Source organism: Lutjanus erythropterus, chromosome 4, assembly GCF_056507025.1.
Source record: "Lutjanus erythropterus isolate fLutEry1 chromosome 4, fLutEry1.hap2, whole genome shotgun sequence".
In the NCBI taxonomy this organism is placed as follows: domain Eukaryota; kingdom Metazoa; phylum Chordata; class Actinopteri; order Lutjaniformes; family Lutjanidae; genus Lutjanus; species Lutjanus erythropterus.
Window position 1 is genome coordinate 28,623,779 of NC_139320.1, and position 19,829 is coordinate 28,643,607.

At 41.5% G+C, this 19,829-nt stretch overlaps 1 protein-coding gene across 1 annotated transcript in view; it reads left to right on the top strand.

The window, feature by feature from the left end:
- The window catches only part of prx (periaxin), a 41,823-nt gene extending 25,566 nt beyond the window's left edge, over positions 1-16,257 (top strand). The window contains exons 8-9 of the mRNA XM_084717520.1: positions 62-13,410; positions 15,641-16,257. Coding sequence (XP_084573646.1) covers positions 62-13,410; positions 15,641-15,927 — 13,636 coding nt within the window. The 3' untranslated portion in view covers positions 15,928-16,257. The remainder of the gene's footprint in view (positions 1-61; positions 13,411-15,640) is intronic.
- Positions 16,258-19,829: the final 3,572 nt, after the last annotated feature.

Here is a 19,829-nt window from a genome sequence, read left to right on the forward strand (position 1 = left end):
GTTTTTTGGCTATATTACAACTTTTTCTTCTTCTCTCCTTTTCTTTACATGGTTCTCCTAGGTTTCCCCACATGAAAACAAAGGGTTATGCTGGAGCAGAGACAGGAGGCAAAGTGGAGACAGGACAACTTGAGGGAGCGGTAAATATCTCTCCTGACATACCTGAAGCTAAAGTGAAAGCCAAAGGAAAAGGACACAAGTTTGGAATCACCTTTCCTAAGAGCAAACACACAAAGTCGGGCTCAGCTTTGGAAACTGCATCTGTGGAGCTGAAGCCCCCCGGTGTGAACATCCAGCCACCATCAGTGGAGTTCAGTCTGTCTGGCGATAAACACATGGATGTGGAAAAGGGAGGGGTTAAGATTAACACGCCTGATGTGGAGTTTGCTCTCCCCTCAGGAAAAGCTGAGGCTTCTCTGCCTGCTGTGAAGGGAAAAGCAGAAATCAAAGCTCCTAAAGTTGACATCAAAGGAGGCGCTGATGCAGACACAGCTGTGGGAAAAGTTGATGTAGACGTGGGCAAAGGAGATGCGAAGCTAAGAATGCCAAAGTTGAAACTGCCCAAAGTTAGACTGTCACGTCATTCAGATGAGATAGATGGTGATATAAAGATAAAAACCAAAGATATTAAAGTGCCTCAAACTGACATAACACCTCCAAAAGTAGGAATCAAAGGAGATAGTGAGATTGGTCTCCCCGAAGCAAATATCACCAAACCAAAGATTGAAGGTGATCTCTCAGGAAAAGCTGCATCCATTGAAATGCCTTCTGTTGATATAACTTTACCAAAAGTGAAGGGAAAGTCTGACATTGACATCTCACTCCCAGAGTATGAAGGAGCTGGGAAGACAGCAATCAAAATGCCTGCCATTGACATATCTGTGCCTGACGTTAACTTGGAGTTGGACACCGGACACAGAATTCCTGATGAGGTGGAGGGCACTTTTAAAGGGCCCAAAATTTCCATACCAAAGGTGAAACCATCAGGTGGAGATGTGGATATTGACTTTTATGTTGGTGGAGATGGCAAGTTCAAAATGCCTGATTTTGACATATCTTTCCCAAAAATTAAGTCACCAGAAGGAGAGGTAAAAATAAAAGGACAGGAGGTGGAAGGGGGCTTCAAGTTACCCAAAGTGGACTTGACCCTTCCCAAAGGCAAAGCGGGATCGACTGATATTGAAGGAGGAGGAAAATTTCAGTTACCATCAGTTGATGTCTCTCTCCCACAAATGAAAGCAAGTGAGATGGAAGTCGACATTGAAGGCCCTGAGGTGAAAGGTGGTAAATTTGAAATGCCCACCCTTGACATATCTCTGCCCAAAGGCAAAATGGAAGGAGACATTGAATTAGATGTTCCATCTGCAAAGGGGGGGAAGTTCAAAATGCCATCATTTGATGTCAAACTCCCTAAAATGGGGTCATCTGGAGCTGACGTTGAGTTCCAAGGACCTGAGATTAAAGGAGGAGAAATTGAGGTGCCATCGGTAGATATTTCCCTACCAAAAGGTAAATCCAAGGGTGAGGTTGACATTGAAGGAAAAGGAGGCAAGTTTAAAATGCCTTCATGTAATATAACTCTTCCAAAAATGAAGTCACCTGAGGGAGAGTTTGTTTTGGAGGGACCGGATATCAAAGGTGGAAAGATCAAGATGCCTGAAGTCGATATCTCTGTCCCACAAGGAAACATAGAAGGAGATTTTAACATTGATGGCAGTAAAGTAAAAGGAGGCAAATTAAACATGCCATCTGTAGACATTTCCCTCCCGAAAATGAAGCTACCTGAAGTAGATGTGAAGCTAGAAGGCCCTGAACTTCCAAATATTGACCTTTCACTTCCCAAGGCAAACATAGAGGGAAACATGGAGGTTGAGGGCAGTGGTGGTGGCAAATTCAAGATGCCAACTTTTGACATCTCACTCCCAAAGATGAAAACCAAGGAAGGGGAGGTTGATATCGAAGGACCTGAAATCAAAGGAGGAGCAAAGTTCAACATACCGTCACTCGACATCTCTCTTCCTGCTATGAAATCACCAGAGGGAGAGGTAAAGATCGAAGGTCCTGAAGCTAAAGGAGGAAAGTTTCAGATGCCTTCATTAGATGTATCACTATCAAAGTTCAAATCCCAGGGAGTTGACATCGACATTCAAGGTCCCGAGTTTAAGGCTAATACACCAGAGGCAGATTTAGACCTCAAGGGACATAAGATCAAAGGAGGGAAAATAAACATACCTACAGTTGACATCTCTCTTCCAAAAGGAAATGCAGAGGGTAAGATAGACATTGAAGGACCCACAGGAAAGGGAGGCAAATTTAAGATGCCTACATTTGATGTGTCACCACCAAAGATGAAGATGGCCGAGGGAAATATTGGTCTTGAGGGACCCTCAGTTGATATCTCTCTTCCAAAGGGGAAATTAGAGGGTGACATACAAACTAAAGGTAAAGGAGGACATTTTCATATGCCCTCAATTGATGTATCTCTCCCTAAAATGAAATCAAAGCGAGGTGACATCAACATTGAGGGTCCAGAAATCAAAGGCGAGGGAATTAAAATGCCAACTATTGATATCTCACCCCCTCAGGGAACATTAGAAGGTGATATCTCTGCTGAGGGTGAAGGACGAGAAGGTAAATTCAGCCTGCCATCTGTAGACGTTGCCCTCCCTCCAGTAAAATTACCTGAAGGCGATGTGAAGTTTCAAGGGCCAAAAGTTAAAGGTGGGAAGTTTGAAATGCCAAGAATTGACCTCTCGCTTCCTAAAGGAAAAGGGAGACAGGGAGACATTGATATTGACATTCCCTCTGGAAAAGTTGGGGATATTGAAATACCATCCTGTGATATTGAACTTCCTAAAGGAAAAGTCAAAGGTGACATTAATGTTAAGGGTCCTGCAGGAAAATTCAAAATGCCAAAATTTGACATTTCACGTCCAAAGATGAATCTTCCAGAGGGCGATGTCAAAGTGGAAGGACCAGAGATTAAAGGGAAAATGGAAATGCCAAGTGTTGATATTTCTCTACCAAAAGGAAAAATAGAGGGAGATGTTGACATTGAAGGACATGGGGGTAAAGGAGGCAAGCTCAAAATGCCTTCACTTGATGTTTCAGCACCTAAAATAAAATCTCCTGATGTAGATGTCAGCCTTGAGGGTCCTAAAGTAAATTTGCCAGAGGTTGATGTAAAATTAAAAGGACCTAACATCAAGGGCAGGAAGATTGAGATGCCAGACATTGATATTTCACTTCCCAAAGGAAAAGCTGGAGGTGACATTGAACTTAAAGGGCATGGTGGTAAAGGAGGAAAGTTCCATATGCCCTCACTTGATATCTCTCTTCCTAAAATGAAAGCCAAGGGACCAGAGGTCAACATAGAAGGTCCTGAACTTAAGGGAGGAAATATCAACATGCCAGACATTGACCTTTCACTTCCCAAAGGAAAAGCTGATGCTGATCTCAGCATTGAGGGTCCTGAAGTAAAGGGAGGCAAATTCAAAATGCCCAAATTTGACGTTTCTCTTCCAAAGGTGAACCTGCCAGAGGGCAGTGTGGAAATGCCAACAGTTGATATTTCACTGCCAACAGGGAAGGTAAAGGGAGATGCTGACATTGAGGGACATGTGGGCAAAGGAGGAAAGTTTCACATGCCTTCAGTTGATATCTCGCTACCAAAAATCAAAGCAAAGGGAGTCGATGTTGATATTCAAGGACCTGAAGTCAAAGGTGACATGTCACTCCCTAAAATTAAGTCTCCAGAAGTAGATATTAGCCTTGAGGGTCCAGATGTTAAAGGAGGAAAGTTTAACTTGCCGACTGTAGACATTTCACTTCCCAAAGGAAAAGTTGAGGGTGACCTTGACATTGAAGGCCCTGAAGTGAAGGGGGGTAAATTTAAAATGCCAAAATTTGATGTCTCCTTACCAAAAGTGAGTCTCCCAGAGGGTGATGTCAACATAAAAGGCCCAGACATTAAAGGAAGAAAGATTGAAATGCCAGACATTGATATTTCACTCCCCAAAGGCAAAGCAGGAGGAGAAATTGAAGTTGAAGGACATGCTGGCAAAGGAGGCAAGTTCCATATGCCCTCGCTTGATATCTCACTTCCTAAAATGAAAGCTAAGGGACCAGAGATAAATATTGAAGGCCCTGAGGTTAAAGGTGGAAAGCTAAACATGCCATCACTTGATGTTTCTCTGCCCAAAATGAAATCTCCCGATGTAGATATCAGCCTTGAGGGTCCTGATGTGAAAGGAGGAAAAGTCAACATCCCAAATGTTGACATTTCACTTCCCAAAGGAAAAGTTGAGCGTGACATAGATGTTGAAGGCCCTGAAGTGAAAGGAGGAAAATTCAAAATGCCAAAATTTGATATGTCTTTACCAAAAGTGAGTCTCCCAAAGGTTGATGCCAATTTGGAAGGACCAGATATGAAAGGAAAAATTGAAATGCCAACAGTTGATATTTCACTTCCAAAAGGAAAGGCAGATGTGGATCTTAATATTGATGGGCACGGTGGTAAAGGAGGCAAGTTTCACATGCCCTCACTTAACATCTCTCTTCCCAAATTCAAAGCAAAGGGAGCTGATGTTGAAATTGAGGGCCCTGAAGTCAAAGGTGACATGTCACTTCCTAAAATGAAGTCTCCAGAGGTAGATGTAAGCCTCAAGGGCCCTGAAGTTAAAGGAGGAAAGTTTAATTTGCCAACTGTTGACATTTCACTACCCAAAGGAAAAGTTGAGGGTGACCTTGATGTTGAGGGCCCTGAGGTGAAGGGAGGTAAATTCAAAATGCCTAAATTTGATGTGTCTTTACCAAAAGTGAGTCTCCCAGAGGGCGATGTCAAATTAAAAGGCCCTGACATCAACTTGCCAACTGTTAACATTTCACTTCCCAAAGGAAAAGTTGAGGGTGACCTTGATGTTGAGGGTCCTGAAGTGAAGGGAGGTAAATTCAAAATGCCTAAATTTGATGTATCTTTACCAAAAGTGAGTCTCCCAGAGGGCGATGTCAAATTAAAAGGCCCTGATATCAACTTGCCAACTGTTGACATTTCACTCCCCAAAGGAAAAGTTAAGGGTGATCTTGATGTTGAAGGTCCTGAGGTGAAGGGAGGTAAATTCAAAATGCCTAAATTTGATGTGTCTTTACCAAAAGTGAGTCTCCCAGAGGGCGATGTCAAATTAAAAGGCCCTGACATCAACTTGCCAACTGCTGACATTTCACTTCCCAAAGGAAAAGTTGAGGGTGACCTTGATGTTGAGGGTCCTGAGGTAAAAGGAGGCAAATTCAAAATGCCTAAATTTGATGTTTCACTTCCAAAGGTGAACCTGCCAGAGGGCAATGTGGAAATGCCAAAAGTTGATATTTCACTGCCAAAAGGAAAGGTAAAGGGAGATGTTGATGTTGAAGGACATGTGGGTAAAGGAGGGAAGTTTCACATGCCTTCGGTTAATATCTCTCTTCCTAAAATCAAAGCAAAGGGAGTTGATGTTGAAGGACCTGAAGTCAAAGGTGACATTTCACTTCCCAAAGGAAAAGTTGAGGGTGACCTAAACGTGGAAGGCTCTGACATAAAAGGAGGGAAATTTAAAATACCAAAATTTGATGTCTCCTTACCAAAAGTGAGTCTCCCAGAGGGTGATGTCAACATAAAAGGCCCAGACATTAAAGGAAGAAAGATTGAAATGCCAGACATTGATATTTCACTCCCCAAAGGCAAAGCAGGAGGAGAAATTGAAGTTGAAGGACATGCTGGCAAAGGAGGCAAGTTCCATATGCCCTCGCTTGATATCTCACTTCCTAAAATGAAAGCTAAGGGACCAGAGATAAATATTGAAGGCCCTGAGGTTAAAGGTGGGAAGCTAAACATGCCATCACTTGATGTTTCTCTGCCCAAAATGAAATCTCCCGATGTAGATATCAGCCTTGAGGGTCCTGATGTGAAAGGAGGAAAAGTCAACATCCCAAATGTTGACATTTCACTTCCCAAAGGAAAAGTTGAGCGTGACATAGATGTTGAAGGCCCTGAAGTGAAAGGAGGAAAATTCAAAATGCCAAAATTTGATATGTCTTTACCAAAAGTGAGTCTCCCAAAGGTTGATGCCAATTTGGAAGGACCAGATATGAAAGGAAAAATTGAAATGCCAACAGTTGATATTTCACTTCCAAAAGGAAAGGCAGATGTGGATCTTGACATTGATGGGCACGGTGGTAAAGGAGGCAAGTTTCACATGCCCTCACTTGACATCTCTCTTCCCAAATTCAAAGCAAAGGGAGCTGATGTTGAAATTGAGGGACTTGAACTCAAAGGTGACATGTCACTTCCTAAAATGAAGTCTCCAGAGGTAGATGTAAGCCTCAAGGGCCCTGAAGTCAAAGGAGGAAAGTTTAATTTGCCAACTGTTGACATTTCACTACCCAAAGGAAAAGTTGAGGGTGATCTTGATGTTGAGGGCCCTGAAGTGAAGGGAGGTAAATTCAAAATGCCTAAATTTGATGTGTCTTTACCAAAAGTGAGTCTCCCAGAGGGTGATGTCAAATTAAAAGGCCCTGACATCAACTTGCCAACTGTCGACATTTCACTCCCCAAAGGAAAAGTTAAGGGTGATCTTGATGTTGAGGGTCCTGAGGTGAAGGGAGGTAAATTCAAAATGCCTAAATTTGATGTGTCTTTACCAAAAGTGAGTCTCCCAGAGGGCGATGTCAAATTAAAAGGCCCTGACATCAACTTGCCAACTGTTGACATTTCACTTCCCAAAGGAAAAGTTGAGGGTGACCTTGATGTTGAGGGTCCTGAGGTGAAGGGAGGTAAATTCAAAATGCCTAAATTTGATGTGTCTTTACCAAAAGTGAGTCTCCCACAGGGCGATGTCAAAATAAAAGGGCCTGACATCAACTTGCCAACTGTTGACATTTCACTTCCCAAAGGAAAAGTTGAGGGTGACCTTGATGTTGAGGGTCCTGAGGTGAAGGGACGTAAACTCAAAATGCCCAAATTTGATGTTTCACTTCCAAAGATGAACCTACCAGAGGGCAATGTGGAAATGCCAGAAGTTGATATTTCACTGCCAAAAGGAAAGGCAGATGCAGATCTTGACATTGATGGACATAGTGGTAAAGGAGGAAAGTTTCACATGCCCTCACTTGATATCTCTCTTCCTAAATTCAAAGCAAAGGGAGTTGATGTTGATATTGAGGGACCTGAAGTCAAAGGTGACATGTCACTCCCTAAAATTAAGTCTCCAGAAGTGGATATTAGCCTCGAGGGTCCAGATGTTAAAGGAGGAAAGTTTAACTTGCCAACAGTAGACATTTCACTACCCAAAGGAAAAGTTGAGGGTGACCTTGACATTGAGGGCCCTGAGGTGAAGGGGGGTAAATTCAAAATGCCAAAATTTGATGTGTCTTTACCAAAAGTGAGTCTACCAGAAGGTGATTTCAAAGTAAAAGGCCCAGACATCAAGGGAGGGAAGATCAACATGCCAGATATTGACCTTTCACTCCCCAAAGGAAAGGCTGACCCTGACCTCAGCATCGAGGGTCCTGAAGTAAAAGGTAGCAAATTAAAAATGCCCAAAATTGATGTTTCACTTCCAAAGATGAACCTACCAGAGAGCAATGTCAAAGTGGAAGGACCAGAAATGAAGGGAGGAAATATTGCAATGCAAGCTGTTGACATTTCAGTACCTGTGGGAAAAGTGGAGGGAGATATCAATATTGAGGGACCGTCTGGAAAGGGAAAGTTTGGAGTGCCAAAAGTTGACGTCTCTGGTAAAAAAGGTGGTGGGTTCCACATGCCAACTCTTGACATAAATATCCCTAAATTTGATCTTGACCTCAGTCTCCCCTCTGGTCTGAAAGACAAAAGCCTCAAATTGGAAGCTAGTGGTCCTGATGCATCAGGAGAATTGGAGATGTCTGGTCTCAAAGGAGACATTAATCCACCCAAGTTGAAAGTCAAAGGTGCAGATATTGAGACGGGTAGTGTAGAAGGTCCAGGTGGATCTGTCAAACTTCCCACTGTCAAACTACCAACTGTTGACATCTCAGCTCCAAAGGTGGATTTAGACTTTGGTCTCACCAAACCTAAAGGTGATGATGTTGAAGTGGAGCTTCTGAAAGCAGAGGGTGGCAGGCCTTCATCAGGGGGCAGCTTTGATCTACCTGACATCTCCCTCAAAGTCCCCAGTTTCTCTCTTCCCAGGTTTGGTGGAAAATCCAAGAGTGGTGATTTGCAGGTATCAGGAAAAGGCCCTAAAGGAGACATTTCCCTCAGCCCACCAAATGTAGAGGGTGAAATCAGAGCACCGTCAGTAGAGTTTGATGGGGAAGGAAAGGTCAAGGTGAAAAAACCTAAAATCAAAATGCCCTCATTTGGTATATCCAAAAAGAATGCAGATGCATCCGTGTCATGTCCCGATGTGGATGTTAAAGTGAAAAAGGGCAAAGTTGACATTCCTAAACCAGAAATCAATGTTGAGAGCCCAGACAATAAATCAAAATATAAAGTGAAATTCCCCAAGTTTAAATTCTCATCACCAAAAGGTCAACTCCCAGAGGGAGCGGTTGATGCTAAACTGGAAGCAGATGTGGAACGGAAAGGTGGTGTCCATGGACCTGATGTCCATATCAAACTACCAAAGTTCTCCATGCCAGGATTTGGCTCTAAAGAAAAAGATTTGAGTAAGCCAAGTGGTTACCTTGACACTAAGGCCAAGGTCAAGATGCCCTCTGTCGAGCTGTCACTACCAGCAGCTAACACACCAGAGACTGAGGTTCTTCTCCCCAAAGCAGAGGTTGACGTCTCAGAGGCTGATATCAGAGGTTATGAAGGAAACCTCAAAATTCCCAAAATGCCAACTATTGATGTTTCCATCCCCAAAGTAGACCTGGATCTGCCTAAAGTAAAGCATGGTGCAAAGGCTGATGGAGAAGGAGGCAAATTCAAGATGCCAGACATCAGTATGCCTGACGTGGACATATCCCTACCAAAGGGAAAGTCACCAAAGATTGAAGGACCAGAGATGGAACTCCAAGGAGGTGAAGGAAAATTCAAAATGCCTCACATAACAATGCCATCAATAAATGTGTCACTTCCCAAAGGAAAATCTGGGAATCTCGAGGCACCAGACATTGAAATAGATGGTGATGGAGATGGCAAATTTAAGATGCCTCATGTCAAACTGCCTAATGTTGATATAACATTGCCAAAAGCAAAAACTGGGAAAACTGATACTCCAGACATTGATGTTGATGTTGATGTAGAAGGAGGTGGGGGCAAATTCAAAATGCCTGGTATCAAAATGCCAAACATTGACATATCTCTGCCAAAAGGAAAGACTGGAAAATTAGAGGGACCAGATGTTGAAATTGAGGGAGGAGGAAAGTTGAAGATGCCACATGTCAAAATGCCACATGTTGACATTAACCTGCCAAAAATGAAAACTGCAAAGGTTGATACACCAGATGTGGAAGCAAAGGTTGAGGGAGGAGGAGCAAAATTCACAATGCCCCATTTTAATATGCCTTCAGTTGATGTTTCATTGCCCAAAGGAAAGATTGAGGGTCCAGATATTGAAATAGAAGGAGGCTCTGGTGGAAAGTTCAAATTGCCTCACATGAAAATGCCAGATGTTGATGTCTCTCTGCCAAAGGGAAAGATTGAAGGTCCAGAGGTGGAGCTCAAAGGAGAAGGTGGAAAATACAAGATGCCACATCTCAGCATGCCCTCTGTTGATATTTCCCTTCCAAAAGGAAAGATTGAAGGTCCAGATGTTGAAATAGAGGGAGGTACAGGAGGAAAGTTCAAATTGCCTCACATGAAAATGCCAAATGTTGATCTCTCTCTGCCCAAAGGAAAGATTGAGGGCCCAGAGGTGGAGCTCAAAGGGGAGGCTGGAAAAATCAAGATGCCACATCTCAGCATGCCCTCGGTTGATATTTCACTGCCCAAAGGAAAGGTCGAAGGTCCAGATGTTGAAATGGAGGCAGGTTCCAGTGGAAAGTTCAAATTGCCTCACATGAAAATGCCAGATCTTGATCTATCTCTGCCCAAGGGAAAGATTGAAGGTCCGGAGATGGAGCTCAAAGGGGAAGGTGGAAAATTCAGGATGCCACATCTCAGCATGCCCTCAGTTGATATTTCCCTGCCCAAAGGAAAGGTTGAAAGTCCAGATGTTGAAATGGAGGGAGGTACAGGAGGAAAGTTCAAATTGCCTCACATGAAAATGCCAAATGTTAATCTCTCTCTGCCCAAGGGAAAGATTGAAGGTCCAGACGTGGAGCTCAAAGGGGAAGGTGGAAAATTCAAGATGCCACATCTCAGCATGCCCTCAGTTGATATTTCCCTGCCCAAAGGAAAGGTTGAAAGTCCAGATGTTGAAATGGAGGGAGGTACAGGAGGAAAGTTCAAATTACCTCACATGAAAATGCCAAATGTTGATCTCTCTCTGCCCAAGGGAAAGATTGAAGGTCCAGAGGTGGAGCTCAAAGGGGAAGGTGGAAAATTCAAGATGCCACATCTCAGCATGCCCTCAGTTGATATTTCCCTGCCCAAAGGAAAGATCGAAGGTCCAGATGTTGAAATAGAGGGAGGTTCCAGCGGAAAGATCAAATTGCCTCACACGAAAATGGCAGATGTTGATCTATCTCTGCCCAAGGGAAAGATTGAGGGCCCAGAGGTGGAGCTCAAAGGGGAAGGTGGAAAATTCAAGATGCCACATCTCAGCATGCCCTCAGTTGATATTTCCCTGCCCAAAGGAAAGGCTGAAGGTCCAGATGTTGAAATGGAGGGAGGTACAGGAGGAAAGTTCAAATTGCCTCACATGAAAATGCCAAATGTTGATCTCTCTCTGCCCAAGGGAAAGATTGAAGGTCCAGAGGTGGAGCTCAAAGGAGAGGGTGGAAAAATCAAGATGCCACATCTCAGTATGCCCTCTGTCGATATTTCACTGCCCAAAGCAAAAGTCGAAGGTCCAGATGTTGAAATGGAGGCAGGTTCCAGTGGAAAGTTCAAATTGCCTCACATGAAAATGCCAGATATGGACATCTCTTTGCCCAAAGGGAAGATTGAAGGTCCAGAGGTGGAGCTCAAAGGAGAAGGTGGAAAATTCAAGATGCCACATCTCAGCATGCCCTCAGTTGATATTTCCCTGCCCAAAGGAAAGGTTGAAGGTCCAGATATTAAAATGGAGGGAGGTACAGGAGGAAAGTTCAAATTGCCTCACATGAAAATGCCAGATGTGGACATATCTCTGCCCAAAGGAAAGATTGAAGGTGCAGATGCTGAAATAGAGGGAAGTACTGGAGGAAAGTTCAAAATGCCACATTGGAAAATGCCAGATATTGATATCTCTCTGCCCAAAGGGCAAATTGAAGGTCCAGGCATTGAAATGAAGGGAGATGGAGGAGGAGAATTCAAAATGCCTCATATGAAAATGCCGAATGTTGACATCTCTCTGCCCAAAGGAAGATCTGCCAAAATTGAAGGACCGGAGCTGGAGATTGGGGGGGGTGGAGGAAAATCTAAAATTCCACACATGACAATGCCCTCAGCAGACATTTCATTGCCAAAAGGAAAGGTCGAAGGTCCCAAAGTTGACATTAAGGGAGATGGGGGACAGTTTAAGATGCCTAATGTGGATATATCGATCCCTAAAGGAAGAGCAAATATTGACACACCAGATGTGAATATAGAGGCAGAGGGGGGAACCATCAAGCTGCCACATATCAAGATGCCAAAAGTTGATATTTCACTTCCTAAAGGTAAAAGCAAAGATATTGAAGCACCTGTTCTAGAGATGGAAGTCACAGGAGGAAAGTTCAAAGGTCCAGATGTTAAACTTCAAAAGGAGGGTATGTCAGTAACCAAGGATAAATCAGGCGAACTTGAGATCAACTTACCAACTTTTGAGGCAGGAGGGAAAGTTAAAGGGCTACAAGTCACATCGCCAGATGTGAACATTGATGTGACACATAGTACACCTAAACAAGATATAGAGGTTCATGGTGAAGCTGATTTGAATGTTGAGGGAGAGCACAAAGGTCTGAAACTCAAGATGCCAACAATAGATATTAAAAGTCCAAAAGGAGACCTGGAGCTTGATATAGGACTACATAGAGGAGAGGCCAAAAAGGACAGGAAAAAGGTTGAACTACCTGACTTGGATCTCAACACAGCAGGAACCAGCAGCAAAGGAAAGGGGACTAAAGTCAAAGGAACAAAATTCAAGATTGGAATGCCAAAAAAGAAAACTGGCAAAAATGAAACAGCAGAAATGAAAACATGCAAAGACTGTGGCGGTGAGGACTTGGGTGGTCAAGTCAAACACATATGCAAGGTGAAAGAAAGATTAGAGTATGAAGTTGAAGTTGAAACCCACAATGGACACAAACAGGATAAAAGCCACATTAACATCGCGGTGCCAGAGGTTACATTGCCAAGTGTACAAGGCTCAGCCAATGTAGGAACAGAGGGAGATGGTAGCATCTCACCATCCAAAGCAGAAATGAAAGTCCCCATGATTCCAGACATAGAGTTTGATATTGGTACATCACAGGAAGAAGATGATGAAAAAACAGAAAAAGGCAAGAAAATCAAAATCCCTAAGTTCGGAGTCCCATTACCCTCCATCTCCTCACCTGAGGGAAGAATATATGGGCCAGAAATTCGGTATGAGGGCCCTAAAATGCCCAAAGTAAAGAAAGCTGTTTTTGTCCTGGTAAATCCTGAAACAGATGAACAGACTGCATGTGCAGGTGTCCCAGAAAAGGAGACAACACCTGAGGCTGAAACAGAGGACGTCAAAGTAAAGTTACCCAAAATCAAAATGAAGCCCAGCTTTGGGAAGTCCAAAGATAAATCAGTTGCTGTGAGTGCAGAGTTAGAAGGAGAGGACAAGTCAAAGGGAGGGAAGATGAAAATGCCCCAAGTGTCATTTTCTTCTGGCCAATCGGGATCATCTGATGTCAAAGGTTCAAGTTCAAGTCTCAATGGTGAACAAGATGCAAGTCCTCAAAAGGGCTCCAAGGACGATAAAGGGACATTCAGTGGTAAAATCAAACTTCCAAAGGTGGAGTTCACCTCTCCATATGGCAAGATGGCTGCAGCAGGGGAGGATTCACCACCAGGAGAAGTGGGAGGAGACACTAAAGGACTTAAATTAAAATCAGGCGAGATGGCCTTTGCAGGTTCTAGTGGGGAGCCCTTCAAGGATGTGGTGTCATCTCATGCCAGAACAGAAATGCTGGACAGGGACAGCTCAGAGTCCCCCTCTGGTTACACCATGGAGTTCAGCTCAACAAAGGTCCAGTCCTGGAGCGAGGTTGAGAGCAAAAGTAGAGAGTCTGAAGAAAGAGAGTCTTCCCCCTGGTTCAAGGTCCCTAAATTCACCTTGAAGCCACACTCCACAGGTAAGGATAGAGGAAACGTCAAACTGAGATAACAAGATAGTTTAAAAATTAGACAATGATTCTTATAAAAGGTGGATAGAATCGGAGTCTTTTCATGTTATATGAAGTACTTTAAAAAAGAGAAAATGACCTGATCCTTTTTTGCAAGCTATATACTGCAAAGTTTCTGGGTTTTAATACTCTTTCTTACAGCACTCTATACTGACTTGAATCTGTGCAGTGTCTGTCACTAGAGAGGTGCCTTTACACTGCTCTAGGGGGAGATACTTGTGCACATCCCTAATATCTGAGATTCAGACATATCCAAGCAAGCTAAATTTGGTAATTAACAAATTTGAAAATGAACTCCTGTCTAATATGTTTTATGCAGGTAAAGAACCCTGAAACCTTTAGCACAGAGTGGACGTGTCAGTACAAGTTAACAAACAAACAAATAAATAATACTAACTATACTTACTATTCTGATGTGTCCATCTTGATGTACAATGCTCTTTCACCAGTCAACCCTGTGTAAGCAGAGGTGGTAGCGGGGCATAAGGCCAGATAGTGGATGTGCTTCCAGCCCTGTTTCTTTTTTTTTTCTTTTTACATGGAAAAAAGCATGTTAAACAAAATATTATTCAGAGCAGAGTAAATTAACATACTCTTTATATACTGTAAAATGTTTTTGAGGGGAGTTTTAAAAGTCAGCTCACTTGTCATGGTGAGAACTACCCAACCTTTGTTACATGGATCGAACATTCATAATAGAAATAGTTATACTTGACCTTGTTTGCAGTTCAGGATTTCCTGTCAACATTTTTACAGACGTCTTTTTTTTTTTTTTTTTATAAACGTGGCATATAGGGAAAATGTTTTTTTGCAGCAAAGCCAGTGGCCATGGCCACTGGGAAAAATTTGAAACAAGGCTGAGCAGCCCTATCGATTTTTATTATGAAGCTATGGTGGGGATGCACCGATCAACCGGCCAGAGAAAGCGTCACATATTCAATTCTGGGCCTGTCATTGTCACACGTGTTCTGCATGATGGTCAGGTTATGTGCGCAGCAGACGAACTGACTGTGATATCACAACCACCACAGCACTGATCACAGCTACACACACTCAGACACATGCTTGCATGAAGTCGGTGTTAGCAACAGATCCCGAGAACAGGATAAAGAGAAGACAGACGGTCTACAACGAGACAGAGCAGCTGACAATGTCGCAGAACAGCCGTAAACTTTGTAGCTCTTCAGGCTGATGCTAGCCAGCAGCAGACAGCTGTTCTCAGAGGGACAGTTATAATCTCACCTCCTGTTCTGGCTGAAAAATAAACAACCCGTGTTGATGTGTCTCCTAAAACATTTTCTCATCCAGACTTGTTTAACCTCTGGGTCTTTTTATCTCACGGCAAAGATTTACTGCAGCGTCCTGCGAAATACCAAGAGATTCCATGTTCTCGCAAGATTGCGTTCCTCCTATTCATAATCTTAACATAAAAATATAATACAGCCTGCCTGCAACCTGGAGGACTTTGGAGAAAATGTAAAATAGCATTTAATTAATATTTAATAGTCAGTGTTTTATTAAGAGCATCCACTTTTTACAAGAAAAGTCATGAAAATGTTTGTGAATGCTGTCAATTATAGTTCTTAGAAAAACTGAAAATTGGAATCAGCCAAATTGGAATCGGCAAGTCAGACCCTTAAAAAAAAATCAGAAATCAGAATCAGCCATGAAAATTGAAATTGGTGCATCTCTAATCTGTGGTAATCTGTGTTGCATTATTGGAAGAGTTGGCCCCATATTAACAATTTCGACAATTCCTTTTTGTCCTTTTGCAAGTTCCCTAAACTTTGTGGAGGTGCAACCAGTGGAGTACTGCTTTAACAGAGACAGTGAATTATTGCACAAATCTTCCAAAATTAACAATATTGTTCATATTATGTGTAAGCTTTGAATGTGTTTTTTATATATCATATACCTGCATTTTTTTATTGTTTTACTATATTACCATGGAATTTATTACAATATGCTCTACACTGTACATAATCTATCCTTGGTGTTACTTTGATGTGTTTGGTGTGTGTTTATTCCATGGATTATTAATATATCATCTCCTGTTTTGTCTCTGCTACACAAGACTAAGATTTTCCTCCCTCTGAATATCTTCACCTCTCTTCCTCCTCTCCTCTCCTTCCTCCTCTTGCCTCTGCTCCTCCTCCTCCTCCTCCTCCTCCTCCTCTAGGCTTCCTCCAGATAACCCCAGAGGGCTCTCCTCAGGCCCAGCGGAAGGGGGAGGTGGGAGGTGAGGTCGACGTCTCGGGCTCTTTCTGCCTCCACACCTCCGGGCTCGACTTCGCCACCCAGGAAATGTCCGAAGAGCAGCAAGTCTCCTCCACTGAGGCAGGAACTGTAACCATGGTGACCAAGACCACCAGAATCACCCGGCAAGTGGTTACCACTGAAACGCGGACAGGTGAATCTTCAACAACCACGACGACAACTCACCAGGTGTCGGACTTCAACTACTGAGGATGCTGTAATGAAATCTTAAATGTCTTTTATTTTATTTTTTGTTTTTCTTTGGTGAGGTTGCAGTGTTCTTGTAAGCTAAGCCTGCAACATGGTAAACCTCCATTAAGTAAAAGTCTTTATTTTATATTTTAATAGGTGAGGTATGAATGTGATGAAAAGCATCATCAATCAGCATTAGTGTCATTATTACAGCAAAGAGAGTAATATATGCTTAATTTTTTCATTTTAAATGTGATCATTTTTGTTATTTTTGAGTTTTGTTAGTTGTTTAGTCCTTCTTATTTATCATATTTTGTTTGGTTTTAAAGGTTTCACTCTGAATGTAAACATGTCAGGTTTCTTAATTATTTATTGTTGTTTTGTGTGTTCAAAATGGGCTGGAATGAATAATTTACTTACATCAGCATCATGGATTTGACCATGACTTTAAGATGAGTTCAAAATAATTCATTTTGAACCACTACAGAACAGGCCAGAGTAATATTTATGTAAATACAACTATATCATTGCTTTTTTTGAGGCAGTATCCCTTCAATACCAAATGTAATTATTTTCATATTCACCAGAGTCAGGAGTAGAAATGATATTTTTTTTGATCTGATAACATATTTTGTTTGTCTTGAAAGAAAAGTGTGAGCTTTTTGAGATCGTAGGCTATTCTCATTCTCTGCCATAGTTTTATATTTGAAGCATTTAGCTGGTGCTGTTACCCAGAGAGAGTCACGGTGGGTGAGCAGGACACTCTGGACTATTTTTCTGCTGTGGAGATCAAACCTGTGACCTTCTGCTTACAGGTTGCTCTCAAACATTTAGGCCACCCTGCTGCTAATCTATTTTATTTTTATGTTTTTACTGTACACTGCCAGACACCACTGTATATTTTGTGACTGAGGCTTTAGCTTCACGCTCCTGAGAGATGCTGATTTTTTTAAACTGAACCGTACTGAGTTTCAAAACATCAGCAGCGAGCTTGGAGGAAATTTGGGGGATTTAGAGGAGCTTTTGAGCGCTTTAACAAAACCACTGACAGGTCACTTAAAAAATAGCCCTCCAAAAATTAGGTTACCTCAAGGCTGCTACAATGACAGACTGGCGAAGGAGTGGCGAGCCTTGATCTTGTACACAAGCCATCACGTAACAAAATATGTCCTCTAAAGGCAAAAGGCATCAAGAGGACGAAGGCACTCTTTCCTCCTGAGTAAAATATTTTTAACAATCTGACATCCTTCTGTCTATAATATGAATATTTATAAGAAATTTCAGAATAACTTTGACAATTAAAGGTCCAGTGTGTAAGATAAGTTATGTTTTTGTGTATAATCACCTGAAAATAAGAATTGTGTTATCATTACCTTTGTCATTATCTATAAAGGGTGCAGGTCCTTCCATCACAGGTGGTCAGTCTTGGGGTCTCAAACTGATGATACCAGGGAGCCACTTCAACGTTCCAGTACTGCAGGAAAACACAATATTTTGATCATACTTAAACAAAATGCAAACAGCAGTTTCCATACATTTTTATATACATTAGTTAGCTGTGCACTGGACACAAACTCAGCAGCTCCTCTGTGACTTTGCATTGGTCATTAATACACCTAATGAAAATGGCGAGCTGGGCACTGTCTGCTCTGTCTGTGCTTTCGTAAAATATGTGGTCAAATATGTGGCGAAAACTTTCACTTTGTCACATAACTGATCATAAATGTCGCCTGCTAACTTGCTAATCCACTCCGCGTTGCGTTTGCCAACAGAGAAATATTGTTGAACAAGTTATTCTTTTCTGGACATATAATATCAGCCAATTTCAACATGCAGTTGCATTTCAACTCAAGGGTAGTTTGAATGAAAAAAAAAAATAGCTCCCAGGCTGCCAGTTTGAGATTCCTGCTCTAAACACTTCATTAAGAAGAAAAGTACCATCTCTCGTTGCTAAAACTGGATGGAAACAATTACAGAGTTTAAAAAGAGTTTAAAAGTCTTTATGGTGACCCAGCGTTGTGTCCAGTCAGGCGTGGGGCCTAGGTTCATTAGTGGCTGTTTTCACTGCTGTTCAAGCTACTATTTTGCATTAAGGCTGTAAGATCATGTAACATCATGTTTCTATAGTAGCCCACTGCCTTTCATGTTTTGGGTTTTTTTTGTAAGGTCCATGGCCACCGCAGTTTCTCCTTCATGCTAGAGAGGGAAGAGTGAGGTGACGCCTTTGCAATCTGCAGGCTCACTGCTGGATGCCACTAAATCCTACACACTGGTCCTTTAAATGATAAACGTCAGATTAATAAAACCGTTTTCATGAGGTGGCTTATCACCCCCTTATTTTTCAAAGAGTGTGTCCTCCATTTAAAGTATAAATTGCTTTGAAATTGATGGAGAAAAGCCTTGTGCCGTCTTTTTGATATTTATTTTATCGTCTCTACATTGAGACATTTAAGTTTCATTCCCAAATGCAGTACCTACCATTTGAGAAAAAAAACAGCTACTATAATATTTCTGGCAATGACTGAAAACTTCTATTTGCAGGCTACTGATTTTATACACTACTCATAGCCATTTAATTACAGGAGAACTATTTTTCAAGAAAGCTATTTTTCAAGTGGATGAAAAGCATTTCAGAATGAACTGTTTTTACTTTACTTACTTTACTTGGTTGCTAGATGGAATGACATTGTGTGATAAAATGCATGAAGAAATCCTGACAAATCAACTCCCACGTTTTTGTCTTTAACAACTTTTAACACAATGCCTGTGTTGCAGGTGAGAAATAGATTTTGTTAACAAAAAAAAAAAAAAACTGGGACGAGAATAGCGACATGTCAAGGTAACACACTGAGTAGTAACTGTGTATAAAGATTTTTACTTTTCTGGTTTAATCAGTCCTTCAATAATTTCTTTTAGGTTATGAGGGTTTCAGTGCCAAGTGTTTTTGTCAAAGCTGCAATGGAGAGGATGTTGGTTAAAATGTTTCATCAATAAAAATGATAATCCCACAAAAAGTATTTAATTGGCATTTTTCTGATGTCTTCACCTTCACGATGACTGAATCACTTACAAAAGTTTTGGTCACACTGGAGTTTCTAAAGGTTTTTAATTTACTTATAATCTGTCAGCCTGAATCATTCATTCATCCATCTATTATCTAGATTATCCTCTGCAGGGTCGCGCGGTGCTGGACCCTGTTTTATTTATTTTTTTATTTAGTTATTTAACAAGGAAGCTCCTTGAAATTGAGATCTCTTTTTCAAGGGAGACCTGGCCAAGACAGCCCACCAGTTACAGATTAAATAGAAATAAAACACAACAGACCAAGAGAATAGAGAATACAAACATCAATCACACAAAGAAGAGACTGAATCCAGCTCAAAGAAGGCACTAGCATTTCTTGGCTTTAAATATTTTCCAAAGGTACTACATTATTGAAATACAGTGTGCTCAGCAAATTCAAAGTCATTCAAAATGCTTAGTTGTGTGGAAGCTCGTTTCACATGGTAAATTTTGACTTGGCATATATATATTATCCCATAATTTTCTAAAAATTTAACTTACATGTCAGAATTTTGAATTAGGAGCCTAAACTGTTGATCTAGTAACTCAAGAATTTAACTTACAAAGTCTTTCTGTTGATGGTCAATAATGAATAAAACTGCACACGGAAAAGAGTTTCTGGTTTTCTGAGCAACACTCGCATCACAACTCATCCACTCGCCCAAACGAAAACAAACACAGACCACCACAGAAGATATATTCTAAATTAAGGATAAAAATATATAATAGTAACAGAAAAATGAGGTCATGAAATAATAAAAATAGAAAATAAATAAATAAATAAATAAGACAGAGAAATAAAAAGAGAAAAGAGTGGGTTTCTCAAAAAATATCAAGAAGAGGCACCACATTTTATA